Genomic DNA, 15,941 nt, shown 5'->3' on the forward strand with positions numbered 1-15,941 from the left:
ACGTGATCCGTAATACTTTGCTTGTGAATGTTTACGAAAGGTAAACGTATGCAACAAACCCGAAACTCAATGCACCGACAATGCAGAAAATGAGAAATAAAAAATCGAGCAAATGGGCCGTAAAATTATAGAGAGTAATATGGTGCTAAAATGTAAAGAATACAGAATAATAAATGGGAAATAAAGAACATAGTTAGCGAAAAAAAAAAAAAAAGAACTCCTATACAACCTGTATTGTTATTTAATGTTAGAATCAGTCTATGGAAGAAGCGTATTGATGAAAACTTTTCTTATGTCACATAGCGATATTGTCTAATATCAATTGTAAATATGCAGACATTTTATGCGGAAAATGTTGTTTTCGGCAACGAAAAATTAAGAAAATACTAACTTTAAAACTTATTGTTCAAATATAGACAACAATTGAGTCTAAATATACACTCAGAAGTTAGTTAGAAGCTAAAGTTTATGTCCGTGTAAAATTTGAAGTGCTGTGTTTTTCTTATATACATAAATAAACAAATGCTATTATTTCTTATATCAATGAGATACTTTTAAAATATCATAGCGGTGTTTTTGTTATATCAATTTTAGTACTTATTAGTATTTAAAATATAGACTGCTGTACCCATATTTTGACAATTTCACCTATTATGTCTGTTTTGTTCACGCATTGTTGTAAATATGACAGAATTTGATGAGACTGTCATACACGTCAGAGGTAAAGCGCTATAAAACCAGGTTCAATCCACCATTTTCAACATTTGAAAATGCCAGTACCGAGTCAGATATATATGACAGTTGTTATCCATTCGTTTGGTGTGTTTTATCATTTGATTTTACCATTTGATAAGGGACTTTCTGTTTTGAATTTTCCTCAGAGTTCAGTATTTTTGTGATTTTACTTCTTAGTAGTATTGTATGTAAATAAGCAGTTTTAAGACCATTGATTAATTCAAATTGTTTTTGGTAACATCTTACCAATTTCTCAATTGGTTTTTAGAAGCAAAGCTAATCAAATTATAAACCAATTGTTCAGAGAACAATTGAAAGTCTTTCAACATCAAAGAAATTTTGATAAGAAGATAGTTTCTTCATTCTGATGCGATTAATAATGGTTTAATTATTTTTTTGAGTGATATAAGGGAGATAATATGCTACTTCCGGTGACATGAATGTCACTTCCGGTCTCATATGAAAGCTTCTTTCACACTGATTCCAAAAATATATAGTTTCTATTTACTTTTGTATGTAGAATGGGAGATAATTTGCCACTTCCGGTTTGTTGGAAGTCATTTTTAGTCTTCAGTAATCAGTTTATGTATCTATATGACAAAATATATGGATTCTGAGTACTTTTATATGAAAAAAATTGCAAAAAAAGGCTACTTCCGGTATTCTCAAGGTCACTTCCGGTAGTTATTTTTCAAGGTAATTTGTCACCTAACCTTTTGTACAAGGTCAAATGCCTTTATAATGAACTTGGTTGAAGTTATAATCAAATAACCTCATATCAAGACATTTCAGGGGCACCAACTCCTATAAGATGCCATTAAATTGTATCAGACTAAATGTAGCATATCTTCATTACAATAAAGCAGACATTTTGCACTTGTTCTTTTATATGTATCTTTCAAAGTGTCGGAGAAAATGCAAAAACAAGCAAAAGTCACAATAGAGAACTTGACCTTGACCTATGACCTTGACCTTATTTTCTAAGTTAGGATGATTTCAAATAAAAACATTCCAGGGTTATACGGTTAACTGTTTATGAGTTCAAAAAACATACCGACGAATTTATTTTGTAAAGGTAGACAACTCCTATAAAATTTCATCGAATCGCTTTGATCCAAATAAGCCAAAATTTACTGAGGATGTAACGAACAATTTGTTAAAAGAATTTTGTCGATATCTTTTTTTGTTACAAAGGAGATGAACTTACTTGATAAACAGTGAATAGGGAGATAACTCTTACAAAGAAAATGGTTCGGCTTAGCAGGGTGAAATTTAAAAGCGCATAAACTATATGATACAATACAAGAAATATCTGAGCGACATATTGCGAAACAAAAATTTCAGAAGTTGGCGGAAAAAAAATGATAAGACTTAATAAAGGTTTAATAAACAATGTCGTAATCAAATAGCTAAGTATCAAAATGATTGTTCACATAACATTTAGCAAATTTTATAATGAACGCACCGAAACAATATATATCTGATATGCTCGCAACGCACGCGTTGAAGACTTTCTTTATTGATGACAATGAAACTAATTTGTGACAAAGATGAATCATACTGTCCTCGTTCAGATTGATTCCACAAAATCTGACCTGTACTTTTGAATCTCCTTTTTTTATACAAATTAGACCGTTGGTTTTCCTGTTTGAATGGTTTAACACTTGTAATGTTTTTGTTCCTATATAGCGTGCTGTTCGTTGTAAGCCAAGGCTCCGTGTTTAAGGCCCTCCTTTGATCTATAATGGTTTACTTTAAACAAATTATTACTTTGATGGAAAGTTGTCTTATTTGAACTCATACACCATCTTCTTATATCTATAAATCTTTAAAATTTCCCCTCATAAATAACTGCTTTCCAGTCCTCCAACTGAACGATCTAAATTGATAAATATAGAAAAGATATATACACATTTCTAACGTCAAAAGACATTTACATCTTATTTATTTGTGTTCTTAACAATTTTTGTTAGTACTCATCATGCTCAATGAAGAAATGAATTTATAACAAGCGATACGGATTGTTATTTTGCACTAAGAAATGTTCGCGTATTTATACGATCGATTACTAGTCAAAAACGAAAGTCCAATCTCTGTGGCAACAATACATCGGAATGCCCTCACGGTCATCGATGTAAAAGAGCGTTCACGCGGCGAGCTAGCGCTGATAATGTTCATAGAGATATCGATTTACCAACGGGAAAAGACTTTGATATCCAAAAAGAACTGTTTCCCTTCTCAACATTTTTTTACTATGTTAATAATAAATACATTTTCTGTTTAACAAGATTTTTGATTTTCGTTGTATCTGAAGTTGTCCAATTTATAGTCTGAGGCTACCTCAGTTGGTATCTTCAAAGTTCGGGACATCAGCATTTGTACATTTTAATTTGTTTGGATTATTTATTTTTCCATTTGAATATTTATTGTAATTTGGACCTGTATTGGATTGTTTGAATGAATGTTTCTTTTAAGTAATGATATTTTTTGTCTATTTCGATATTACCAACTTCAAGGTGGATAGGCTATAGCAGTGTGACCAGTATATTATAATCTAATAGGTCGGTAGACTATTTGTAACCGCATTTAAATTCCGCCATTGCATCATCACTTCAAATAGAATTAGTCGGTTAAACCATGTGATTGAAAACAATAGACTGAACAGGTTGTTAACACTTTCAACTGACAATAGGGTCAAGCAACATTTTCGAAATGATAAGTTTATGTAAGCGTTGATTTTGTTACAGTTACGAGATGTTAGTGATATTGATCCTAAAACATTAAACCGGTCATGATCTAAGTTTGTGAATTATGTTTGCAGTTTTCTTGACATGCATTGTGACGTGTCATCGTATTCATTTTATATTAGAAAACTATAGCAGTTATATTAAAAAAGTATCGCATTCATACATTTTTGATATTAAAAAATCATCGCTACTATGATATAAGACAAATATCGCATTTATATAATAAAATATAGCAGTATCTTTGACTTATAGGTGATTTTGGCTTAGCAAACAATTGAATTCATCTCTATTGCATTCCACGATGGTAAATCGTGCATTTATGTTTCATTTATTCAACAATTCAATTTTCTCGTTTAAATACATCTTGCTTTTTATTACATAAAATAATTCATGGAAATTATACACCAGACGTACATGTATGTCGTGTTAAATGTCACCCTGTTTTAAGAAAAGAGTCATTACTTTATGCCGAGAAATTTGCCTTTTTTCGTACAAATGCTAACATTCGTCTGAAATTTCCCACAATGCAACTCGTTGATATAAGACAATATTGCTCGTTGATATAAGAAAAGTTTTTATCGAATCGCTTCTTCCATAGACTGAGAATGGTTATCAGTAAAATTGGCTGTGTTTAATTTCATGGTTATTCGATCCCGTGTCCATTCCGAAAACATTTTGATGGCCTGTTACTGTTTAAAAATATATTATCGGATCTTTAAATTTCTCCTATTATCATTCCTGCAGTGATTCGATCGATAGCTAAAAATAGATTAACACGTTTGCACAGATTGAAAAAGTAATAATGTCAACAAGAAAAGCGTTTGTAAGCAGACGGGTTTTTCTGGAAAATGAAATAATTCCTGCTTGCATAATTGTGGACGATGGAAAAGTTACTAGCATACAACCTGGAGATGGGTCTAAAATATCGAAATCGGACGTGCCTGAGGTATATTATATAAATATATATGTGTGTGCATGTGCTTGTGTTGTAAATGTAACACATATTTCATATTGACAGTTGTAAGTGTGTAGTGTCAGTTTAGATCTCAACAATGTATTTAATATTTAGGTTATGTTTCTATTAATGTGAATTTTATTATTTTGGATGATATTTTTTTTTATCGTTTTATAAATATTTGATTTTAGAATGTCCTATTTAACATTGTCCTTGAATAAGACCAGGTATTATTAAATGTTACGAACCTGTTAAGCGGAAAAAGGTTTATCTCTGGTATTTATTTGTTCTTGTCTTGCATTTATTCTGTCGATCATGAACGTTTGATATCTACTTTATTAGTTTTTATACGCTCGTTTACGTCCACGTAAATGTGGTGTACCGTTGTCCGTCTGTCCGTCTGTCCTTCGATAACATGTCGGACATGAACTCAAACATGCTTTAACAAATTTGCATAAATCTTTGGTGAATTATTTATATCTATTGACGTGAGGTTTCATTCGTGTTTTATTAATTTTAAATTTTACTTTTCTGAGTTATGGGGTTACCGTTTTATTCATTAAAAAACGGGGAGTTCCAGTTTTCGGACAATAACTCAAATATGCTTTCACCAACTTGCAAGAAATATTGGTGAGTTGCTTATATCTATGGACATGAGCTCCCTTTCGATTTTTATACATTTTTAGATTTTTCGTTTCCGAGTTCCATGGTTTTATTTATAAAAAAAACGGAATTTTCCAGTTTTCGGACGATAACTCAAAAATGCTTTCAACAGTTCTCATGGAACTTTGCTGAATTTTTCATATATATTGATGTAAGCTTTCTTTAGAATTTCATAAATTTTATATTTAACATTTCCGAGTTATTGGGTTTTATTCATAACTAGAGGCTCTCAAGAGCCTGTGTCGCTCACCTTGGTCTATGTGCATATTATCAATGGACACAGATAAATTCATGACAAAATGGTGTTTTTGTGATGGTGATGTGTTTGTAGATCTTTCTTTACTGAACATTCTTGTTGCTACAAATATTTCTCTCTATAATGAACTTGGCCCAGTAATTACAGTGGAAAATATTTCCTAAAAACATGACGAAAAAGTTGTTAACAATTGACTATAAAGGGCAATAACTCCTTAAGGGGTCAATTGAAAATTTTGGTCATGTTGACTTATTTGTAGATCTTATTTTGCTGAACATTATTGCTGTTTACAGTTTATTGCAAAATTTCCTTAAAATTACTAATTTGGTGGCAGCAACCCAACAACAGGTTGTCTGATTTGTCTGAAAATTTCAGGGCAGATAGATCTTGACCTGATAAACAATTTTACGTAGTCAGATTTGCTCTAAATGCTTTGGTGTCAGAGATATAAGCCAAAATCTACATTTCCCCTCTATGTTCTATTTTTAGCCATGGCAGCCATCTTGGTTGGTTGGACGGGTCACGCCACACAATTTTTAAACTAAATACCCCAATAATGATTGTGGCCAAGTTTGGTTAAATTTGGCCCAGGAGTTTCAGAGAACTTCTTAAGGGGTCAACTGATAATTTTGACTTATTTGTAGATCTTACTTTGCTGAACATTATTGCTGTTTACAGTTTATCTCTTTCTATAATAATATTCAAGATAATAACCAAAATCTGCAAAATTTCCTTCAAATTACTTATTTTGGGGCAGTAACCCAATAACCGGTTGTCCTATTCATTTGAAAGTTTCAGGGCTGATAGATTTTCACTTGATGAACAATTTTACTCCATGTCAGATTTGCTCTAAATGCTTTGGTTTCAGAGTTATAAGCCAAAATCTACATTTCACCCCTATATCCTATTTTTAGCCATGGCGGCCATCTTGGTTGGTTGGCCGGGTTACGCCACACATTTTTAAAACTAGATACCCCAAAGATGATTGTGGCCAAGTTTGGATTAATTTGGACATGTAGTTTCAGAGGAGAAGATTTTTGTAATAGATTACTAAGATTTACGAAAAATGGTTAAAAATTGACTATAAAGGGCAATAACTCCTAAAGGGGTCAACTGACAATTTCGGTCATGTTGACTTATTTGTAAATCTTACTTTGTTGAACATTATTGCTGTTTACAGTTTATCTTTATCTATAATAATATTCAAGATAATAACCAAAAACAGCAAAATTTCCTTAAAATTACATATTCAGGGGCAGCAACCCAACAACGGGTTGTCTCATTCATCTAAAAATACAGGGCAGATAGATGTTGACCTGATAAACAATTTGATCCCATGTCAGATTTGCTCTAAATGCTTTGGTTTTTGAGTTATAAGCCAAAAACTGCATTTTACCCCTATGTTCTATTTTTTGCCATGGGGGCCATCTTGGTTGGTAGGCGGGGTCACGCCACACATTTTTAAAACAAGATACCCCAATGATGATTGTGGCCAAGTTTGGTTTAATTTGGCCCAGCAGTTTCAGAGGAGAAGATTTTTGTAAAAGTTAACGACGACGGACGACGACGACACCGGACGCCGGACGCAAAGTGATGGGAAAAGCTCACTTGGCCCTTCGGGCCAGGTGAGCTAAAAAGGGGGGATTTTCCAAGTTTTCGGACAATAACTCAAAATGTATTCAGCAATTCTCATGAAACTTTGATTTTCATAAATTTCAAATGTGACATTGAGAAGTAATTGAACTTTATTCTTCGAAAATGTGACTGGCGTATCATGCGCTCATGGTGCATCTGTTTATTACCTAAATCATACTCAAATGATAGTTTTAAATGATAACAAATAAATGTATACTTTTCCTTGACAAATGCTTGATGATCGTTTTACCTCATAATGAAAATATTCCAAATGAACTTTCATTTTTTAGTAATAGTTATTATCTAGTTTCAAAAAAATCTTGAATAACTTACTTTTAGGGAGCTATCATTTAATTTTTATGGGGGGGGCTAGGATGAAATTTGAAAAAAATAGGCAGGACAGGAGTTTTGAGAAAAAAAAAAGGCAGGATGAGACACTTTGCAAAAAAAAAAGGCAGGATGACAATTTAGGTAAAAAAAGTTAGGATAAACTAATAAAAAAAAAGGCAGGACCGAATAGAGTGAAAAGTAAAAAGGCAGGACAGAGATTACAACTAAAAAAAATGCAGGACAAAATTTTTCATCCTAGCCCCCCCATAAAAATCAAATGGTAGCTCCCTTAATTCTTAATAGTAGTTGTGCAGAGAAATGAAATCGTAATATACTATCATATGTTGGTGTCTTTGAAAAACAGATGGGGCCATATACTCCATATAACTTCTTTGGGGTTGTAGCATTCTAACGTATTACCGAACGTGTTACTAATCACTAATTGGATAAAGATAACGAGAACATGAAGTTTTGGTTGAACATTCGTAAACAAAAACAAAATGTCTATGACATTCCTTTTTCAATGCATCTGCGTAAAACACATTAAAATATTTAGTTTATGCCATGTTCATAATGTTCCGCTTCGTGTCCAGAATATGCATGTAATATGTGTTGCTGGTCAGTAAATAATAAAAACTTTTCATCATCTGTTACTTCAAATAAGGTTTCATTTGTAGATCATCAATGTCGGTGACCAGTTGATAATGCCTGGTGTTGTCGACTGCCATGTCCACGTGAATGAGCCAGGAAGGACGGCGTGGGAGGGTTATTTGACAGCCACAAAGGCAGCAGCGGCAGGAGGTGTTACCACAATTGTAGATATGCCGCTGTACGTATATCGATTTTCATTAACAATAAATTTAAAGCAATAAAAATATAAGTAAACAATATTCATAAAATTGAGAATGGAAATCGGGAATGTGTCATCAACAACGTGAACCCGACCAAAGAGAAGACAACAGCTGAAGCCCACCAATGGGTCTTCCATGTAGAGAGAAACTCCTGCACCTGGAGGCGTGGTTCAGCTGGCCCCTAAACAAAAATGTATACTAGTTCAGTTATAATGGACGTCATACTAAACTCCGAAATATACACAAGAAACTAAACTTAAAAATCATAAAAGACTAACAAAGGCAAGAGGCTCTGTTTCTGCTACTTAGTCGACAGGGTTTTAATTTCGCCTCATTAACCGCAATAGATAATTATATTAAAAAAGAAGATGTGCTATGATTGCCAATGATACCAATCTTCAAAAGAGACCAAATGACACAAACATTGATAATAATATGTTACTTAACGGCCTTCAACAATCAGCAAAACCCACACTGCATACATGTAGTAAGCTATAAAAGGCCCCGAAATGACAAGCGTAAAACAATTCAAACGAGAAAAATTACGGCCTAATTTATGTACAAAATAATAAACGAAAATCAAATATATAACACAGCAACAAACAGAAACTACTGAATAACTGGCTTTTGACTTGGGACATAGACACACAGAATGAGGCGGGTTAAACATGTTAGTAGGCACCCAAATCCTCCTCATAACCATGGGACAATGGTGAAATAATACTTAGTCCATAGGTTTACCTGTTCAAAAGAAGGGCCCAGGCCGGGTTAAACACAGTTCACATGCCAACGCGTAAGGCCAAATAAAAAAGTATGTGTGGTTCCAGTTACATCTGAAAAAAAGTTAGGGTAGGTAGGTAGGGATTTTTTTTTTTTTACATTATAAGGTATTGTTCAATTGCTCCTCAATTTATATGATCAAAATGAAAGAAGCGAACAAAATTAAATTAAATGGTCGATATATTTAACAACTATTTTGCAGAAACTCTATTCCCTCAACTGTGACATTACCTGCCTTCACAACGAAATTATCCGAGGCTGCTGGGAAGTGTTACGTAGATGTCGGTTTCTGGGGCGGTATTGTTCCAGGAAATCAGGTATGTGTACGTTAATAATATAGGTTTTTAATAATATACGTTCGATGTGAGACAAGGCTCCGTGTTGAAGACCGTACTTTGACCTTTAATGGTTTACTTTTATAAATTTTGACTTGGATGGAGAGTTGTTTCATTGGCACTCATACCACATCTTCTTATGTCTATGTTTGTCACTCGAACTCATCAAAATCAAATGTAATGTATAAAAAACATATATCTGCCAACAGTGGCGTAGCTAGGTCATGTTTACATGTACGCCCGGAGGTCGGCCAAAAATTCTGAGGGTTGCAATCGGGTCCATTTCATAGCACCTGCTGGTAGTTAAGTAGGTTCTAGGGTGGCGAGATATTGAGAAAGAGGTACCATTGCTTTCATTAAAAACTCAGCAATACCAACATTCTTAAGAATCTAAAACTTTGTTTATGTTTTAATTCATTCATTGTGTTAATTTGGAATCTTATGGTCATTGGTTTAAAAAAAAATGTCAAAAGCAGTTACTTTAAAATATGTTCATTTTCAATGTTATCAAATTAAAGTTACCGTGGCGTAAAGCAATCAATCGACAAAAATACCTTTTCATGTGCAAATGTGTTATTTAATGAAAATAAAAATGTATACTAACTGTTCAGAATTGTTAAGGTGCACTATTAGAATTCGTTTAGGGGTCTGTGAAACCCTGGTCCACGCCTGGGATTGCTTTACGACAAAGCTGGATCCGGCCTTCATCAGTCATTCAGAGGATTAAAAAAAAATGCTTTCGATATTTTTTCGTGAATTGGTCAAGTTTTATGACAATCTATGACAATCTATGAAGATTTATAAATTTATCATGTAATAAGAAATCGAGACGATCTGTTAATTGCGGAATAATAAGTCTATCTGTCAATATAATACTGAGAAATGAAAGAAAAAAAATACTTTCAAAATTTTGCTTTAGACAATAATCAAAAAAAAGCTTCTGTCCAAACTTTCATGAAATTCAATAAAAGTTTGACAAAGGATGTGTTAAAACTAACCCCACACTGTATCCACTTATTAACTGCTAAAAGAAATTCCTATCATTCGTGAAATACGGGGTAAATACACAATATTTCATCATTATGCTCTGGATACTCATATGGTCTGGAAACATTTTCGGTTTCAGCTTCCATAAAATTGCATGAAGGGTTGAGAAAGTTATTGATATATTTTTTTTTACCCCATACTTAACCTTTTTATTGACGAAGCCGACGTTTTTGAATCGCTATATCGGTCTCGCTTTTGCGACACAAATGTCAAAGGCTCGAAAAAATGCAAACCACATATCGAATTTAAGTTGATAATCAATTGCTATAAAGATAAGCAAAGCGATTAGAATTCACATATTTCAGACTTTGACAGAAAATGACCCAAAATATAATATGATACCATTTGATTAAAAAAATGGAAATAGTTATCAAAGGTACCAGGATTTCGTCTACATAAATTTCGAAATTTCGTTACTTACAGTCGAAACTGCAAGTTATTTAGTTAGATTAAATTTTTTTTTTTTTTTTATCAAAATGAAAGTGTACGCCCGGGCGTTTTGACGTAAACGTAGCTACGCGCCTGGCTTTAAAGAAACTTTAATATATCTTAAAAAAAGGTTACTAATCTATTTGAATTGAAGTTTTACAGAAAATACTGCTCTTCTATCCTAATATATTAATCCAACTGTACAATTAATTTTCTGATTTTTTGTCACTCAATGCTCTACAACTTTGTACTTTTTGGGTATTTTAACTTTTTGATTTGATTCAATCGATTTTTGTGGATGAAACACACGTCTGTCACACAAAATTATAAGCCAAGTGAGATTTTAAGTACAAATGCAGAATGCTGGTAACATATATAGTTGGGTATAAATGTTTTCTAATATACATAGTTGTGTAAACATTAGTGTTGTCAACGGTTAACCGGTTAACCGGTTAACCGTTCGAACGACCGAATACCGAATACCAAAAACGCTAACCGGTTAACCGGACTTTTTTCAATGTTGATAGATTTAATGTAAATTTGTATTGAAATCATTAAATAGTTAGATTTTATTTAAAAATTGTCGTCGTGGCAATTAATTTGACAAATCAATTGTTCAGTAAATTGATTGCTGTTGTTAATCATAATAACATAAAATTAATTAGAACTAGTCTCTCAGCTCGGGGCATGATCTTAAAGACACATAATTAGTTTACATGTTTTTTTAACAGTAACTCTAAACCAGTAATGCGATTAAATTTTACGACTTACTTCATTATTTCGTTTCTGATCTAATATTGTGTAAACTGAGTGTGTAAACCTACATCTAAATGTGCAAACTTCGTCGTGAAGGGCTTAGTCTTACTTAGAAACGAAATACTAACTCAAGAATTGTAAAATGAAAACCAATGTGAATGTACACAATGTATACGTGATAGTACGAGTAACATGCAAACAAAGTAAAGAAACAGGCCGTACAGTGACCTATAATAGTTGTTAATTTCTGAGTCATTTTGATCCCTTGTGGAGAATTGTCTCATTGGCAATCATACCACATCTTCTTTTTTTTATAATTAATCATTCAAATTGAAACACTCCACATCATTATCGGTGACAACAAGTAAAAAGGAAAGAATAATCAGTTTCAGACATATTCAATTCTACGAGATCAAGAAGTTTTATTTTTTTATTTTTCAATCTGAAGTTGGTACACACACTATAGTTGATACGGTGTAGTTGATTATTAAAAGTCAAACTTCGCCAGAAACCCACACAGACAAGCCTTAAAATGCCAAAGGACAAACTTCAATTTTAAAAGCGTAAATTTATGACTTGGATGAAAGGTTTTCAAATTGACACTCATACCACATCTTTTATCTATGTGTAGGGTACTATTGATAAGGGCTTTCAAGCACCAATTCAAACTACCGGTTAACCGGTTAATCGGTCGAACGATTATCCGAGTAACCGGTTACTAGTACTCAAAAGTGTACGATTTGACAACACTAGTAAACATGAATCAATTGAACATTTGTTAAATAGAACTTTACTCACTTTTTCAGAATGAGTTAGTACCAATGCTGAATGCTGGTGTGATGGGATTTAAATGTTTTCTGATACACAGTGGTGTGGACGAATTTCCCCATGTTGATAGATCTGATTTAGAACAAGCATTTCCAATTCTTCAGGGAACATCTGCAGTCGTTTTGGTATGTTACAGTACATTAATAATGTCCACTGAAGGATTAGAGCGTACGCCCCTTTTCGGCTGGAAAACAAGTGTTGTTTTGCATAAAATGGTCACAAGTAATTGAGCCTCTTTACTGTCGGTCGTTTTATTACCACAATCGACCCCCACGAACCCCCGGAGTCATCCCTGGTGTCGCCCCTGTTGTAATGGACCACGTATGCATTTAAAAAAAATACACAGCAAGAAATAGCATGAGGACTTATGTGCTTAAATTAGTGTAACATTAACCCAAGTTAAATCCTGTAGCACGTCAGATTACATATATCTAACCTTACAATGTTTGTTATTTGAGACTTTTGCTTGTGTTCTATTGAACAATTAGTTGGTTGTACCTAGTTGATGCCATGTGTGACTGAGTTCAAATTTGTGTTTTTTTGTCATTGTTCTAACAGGATTATTTGATTGTTGGTTGGTTGCAAAACGTCCAGCAAAAACCATATTCTATACATGTTTAGGACGAAAACCAACACAATATAGAAGGTCCTGTAATACAGGCCGTGAGGGATGTTGCCTTGCAATAAATCAAATATTGACCTCTTGAAGAGTTTTTGCAAGGGTTCGCAATGTGCTATAGAACGTCCTCATTTTAACCAAACGTGTGTGCGTACTTGTACATCCCACACAGCCGAACGGACGCCCCACTTTTACACAAGGGTTTTACCGCCGATCGGATGCAGACCATATTTCTATTCCCTTAGTATAGTCACCCTTTGCATGGTGATGTTGCGTGAGGATATAGCATATACATGTTTTTTAGGATGAATTAAATGTTAGCATATTTTGTATTTAACAGTTCCATGCGGAGGTTGACTGTGGTTGTGGCTCAAGCACCTACATAGAAAAAGGTAAAGTTTTCATTGTTTCATTTGCCTGTTTATCATACTAGAATGCTTGTCTTACAGGCAGGCATATCTTTATTATTGTTATTTAAATAACAACGTTACAGAAATGATAATTTACATGATAATTTATCATATTTTGCACGTGTTAAGATAGATTAATCATTAACTGGGGAAGGGTGGGGTTACACGAGTTCATTTTACAAATCCCCTGTAATACAAAGAACCACTATAAATGGATAAAAAAGAACAGATAATCCATTGAGTTAGCTACACAGGTATTTGTTTTTATACGACCGCAAAATTTGAAAAAATTTTCGTCGTATATTGCTATCACGTTGGCGTCGTCGTCGTCGTCGTCGTCGTCGTCGTCGTCGTCCGAATACTTTCAGTTTTCGCACTCTAACTTTAGTAAAAGTGAATGGAAATATATGAAATTTTAACACAAGGTTTATGACCACGAAAGGAAGGTTGGTTTTGATTTTGGGAGTTTAGGTCCCAACAGTTTAGGAATTAGGGGCCAAAAAGGGCCCAAATAAGCATTTTCTTGGTTTTCGCACTATAACTTTAGTTTAAGTAAATAGAAATCTATGAAATTTCGACACAAGGTTTATGACCACAAAAGAACGGTTGGGATTGATTTTGGGAGTTTTGGTTTTAACAGTTTAGGAATTAGGGGCCAAAAAAGGGCCCAAATAAGCATTATTCTTGGTTTTCGCTCAATAACTTTAGTTTAAGTAAATAGAAATCAATGAAATTTAAACACAATGTTAATGACTACAAAAGGAAGGTTGGTATTGATTTTGGGAGTTTAGGTCCCAACAGTTTAGGAATTAGGGGCCAAAAAGGGACCCAAATAAGCATTTTTCTTGGTTTTCGCACCATAACATTAGTATAAGTAAATAGAAATCTATGAAATTTAAACACAAGGTTTATGACCATAAAAGGAAGGTTGGTATTGATTTTGGGAGTTTTGGTCCCAACAGAATAAGGGGCCCAAAGGGTCCAAAATTAAACTTTGTTTGATTTCATCAAAATTGAATAATTGGGATTCTTTGATATGCCGAATCTAACTGTCATGACTGTGTATGTAGATTCTTAACTTTTGGTCCCGTTTTCAAATTGGTCTACATTAAGGTCCAAAGGGTCCAAAATTAAACTTAGTTTGATTTTGACAAAAAATAAATCAGTTAGGTTCTTTGATATGCTGAATCTAAAAATGTACTTAGATTCTTGATTATTGGCCCAGTTTTCAAGTTGGTCCAAATCGGGGTCCAAAATTAAACTTTGTTTGATTTCATCAAAAATTGAAATCTTGGGGTTCTTTGATATGCTGAATCTAAAAATGTACTTAGATTTTTTATTATGGGCCCAGTTTTCAAGTTGGTCCAAATCAGGATCTAAAATTATTATATTAAGTATTGTGCAATAGCAAGTCTTTTCAATTGCACAGTATTGCGCAATGGCAAGAAATATCTAATTGCACAATATTGTGAAATAGCAAATTTTTTTTAAAATTAGAGTTATCTTTCTTTGTCCAGAATAGTAAGCAAGAAATATCTAATTGCAAAATATTGTGCAATAGCAAGATTTTTTTATACGACCGCAAAATTTGAAAAATTTTTCGTCGTATATTGCTATCACGTTGGCGGCGTCGTCGTCGTCGTCGTCCGAATACTTTTAGTTTTCGCACTCTAACTTTAGTAAAAGTGAATGGAAATATATGAAATTTTAACACAAGGTTTATGACCACAAAAGGAAGGTTGGTATTGATTTTGGGAGTTTTGGTCCCAACATTTTAGGAATTAGGGGCCAAAAAGGGCCCAAATAAGCATTTTCTTGGTTTTCGCACTATAACTTTAGTTTAAGTTAATAGAAATCTATGAAATTTTGACACAAGGTTTATGACCACAAAAGAACGGTTGGGATTGATTTTGGGAGTTTTGGTTTCAACAGTTTAGGAATTAGGGGCCAAAAAAGGGCCCAAATAAGCATTATTCTTGGTTTTCGCTAAATAACTTTAGTTTAAGTAAATAGAAATCAATGAAATTTAAACACAATGTTAATGACTACAAAAGGAAGGTTGGTATTGATTTTGGGAGTTTAGGTCCCAACAGTTTAGGAATTAGGGGCCAAAAAGGGACCCAAATAAGCATTTTTCTTGGTTTTCGCACCATAACGTTAGTATAAGTAAATAGAAATCTATGAAATTTAAACACAAGGTTTATGACCATAAAAGGAAGGTTGGTATTGATTTTGGGAGTTTTGGTCCCAACAGAATAAGGGGCCCAAAGGGTCCAAAATTAAACTTTGTTTGATTTCATCAAAATTGAATAATTGGGGTTCTTTGATATGCCGAATCTAACTGTCACGACTGTGTATGTAGATTCTTAACTTTTGGTCCCGTTTTCAAATTGGTCTACATTAAGGTCCAAAGGGTCCAAAATTAAACTTAGTTTGATTTTGACAAAAAATGAATCAGTTAGGTTCTTTGATATGCTGAATCTAAAAATGTAGTTAGATTCTTGATTATTGGCCCAGTTTTCAAGTTGGTCCAAATCGGGGGCCAAAATTAAACTTTATTTGAAT

The 15,941-nt window shown here is 33.4% G+C and overlaps 1 protein-coding gene across 1 annotated transcript in view; it reads left to right on the forward strand.

The window, feature by feature from the left end:
* Positions 1–4,246: 4,246 nt before the first annotated feature.
* LOC139501693 (allantoinase, mitochondrial-like) overlaps positions 4,247–15,941 on the forward strand; it is a 44,344-nt gene continuing 32,649 nt past the window's right edge. The window contains exons 1-5 of the mRNA XM_071290840.1: positions 4,247–4,428; positions 7,999–8,150; positions 9,155–9,269; positions 12,326–12,472; positions 13,307–13,358. Coding sequence (XP_071146941.1) covers positions 4,285–4,428; positions 7,999–8,150; positions 9,155–9,269; positions 12,326–12,472; positions 13,307–13,358 — 610 coding nt within the window. The 5' untranslated portion in view covers positions 4,247–4,284. The remainder of the gene's footprint in view (positions 4,429–7,998; positions 8,151–9,154; positions 9,270–12,325; positions 12,473–13,306; positions 13,359–15,941) is intronic.

This window comes from Mytilus edulis, chromosome 13 (assembly GCF_963676685.1).
Source record: "Mytilus edulis chromosome 13, xbMytEdul2.2, whole genome shotgun sequence".
Taxonomy (NCBI): Eukaryota; Metazoa; Mollusca; class Bivalvia; order Mytilida; family Mytilidae; genus Mytilus; species Mytilus edulis.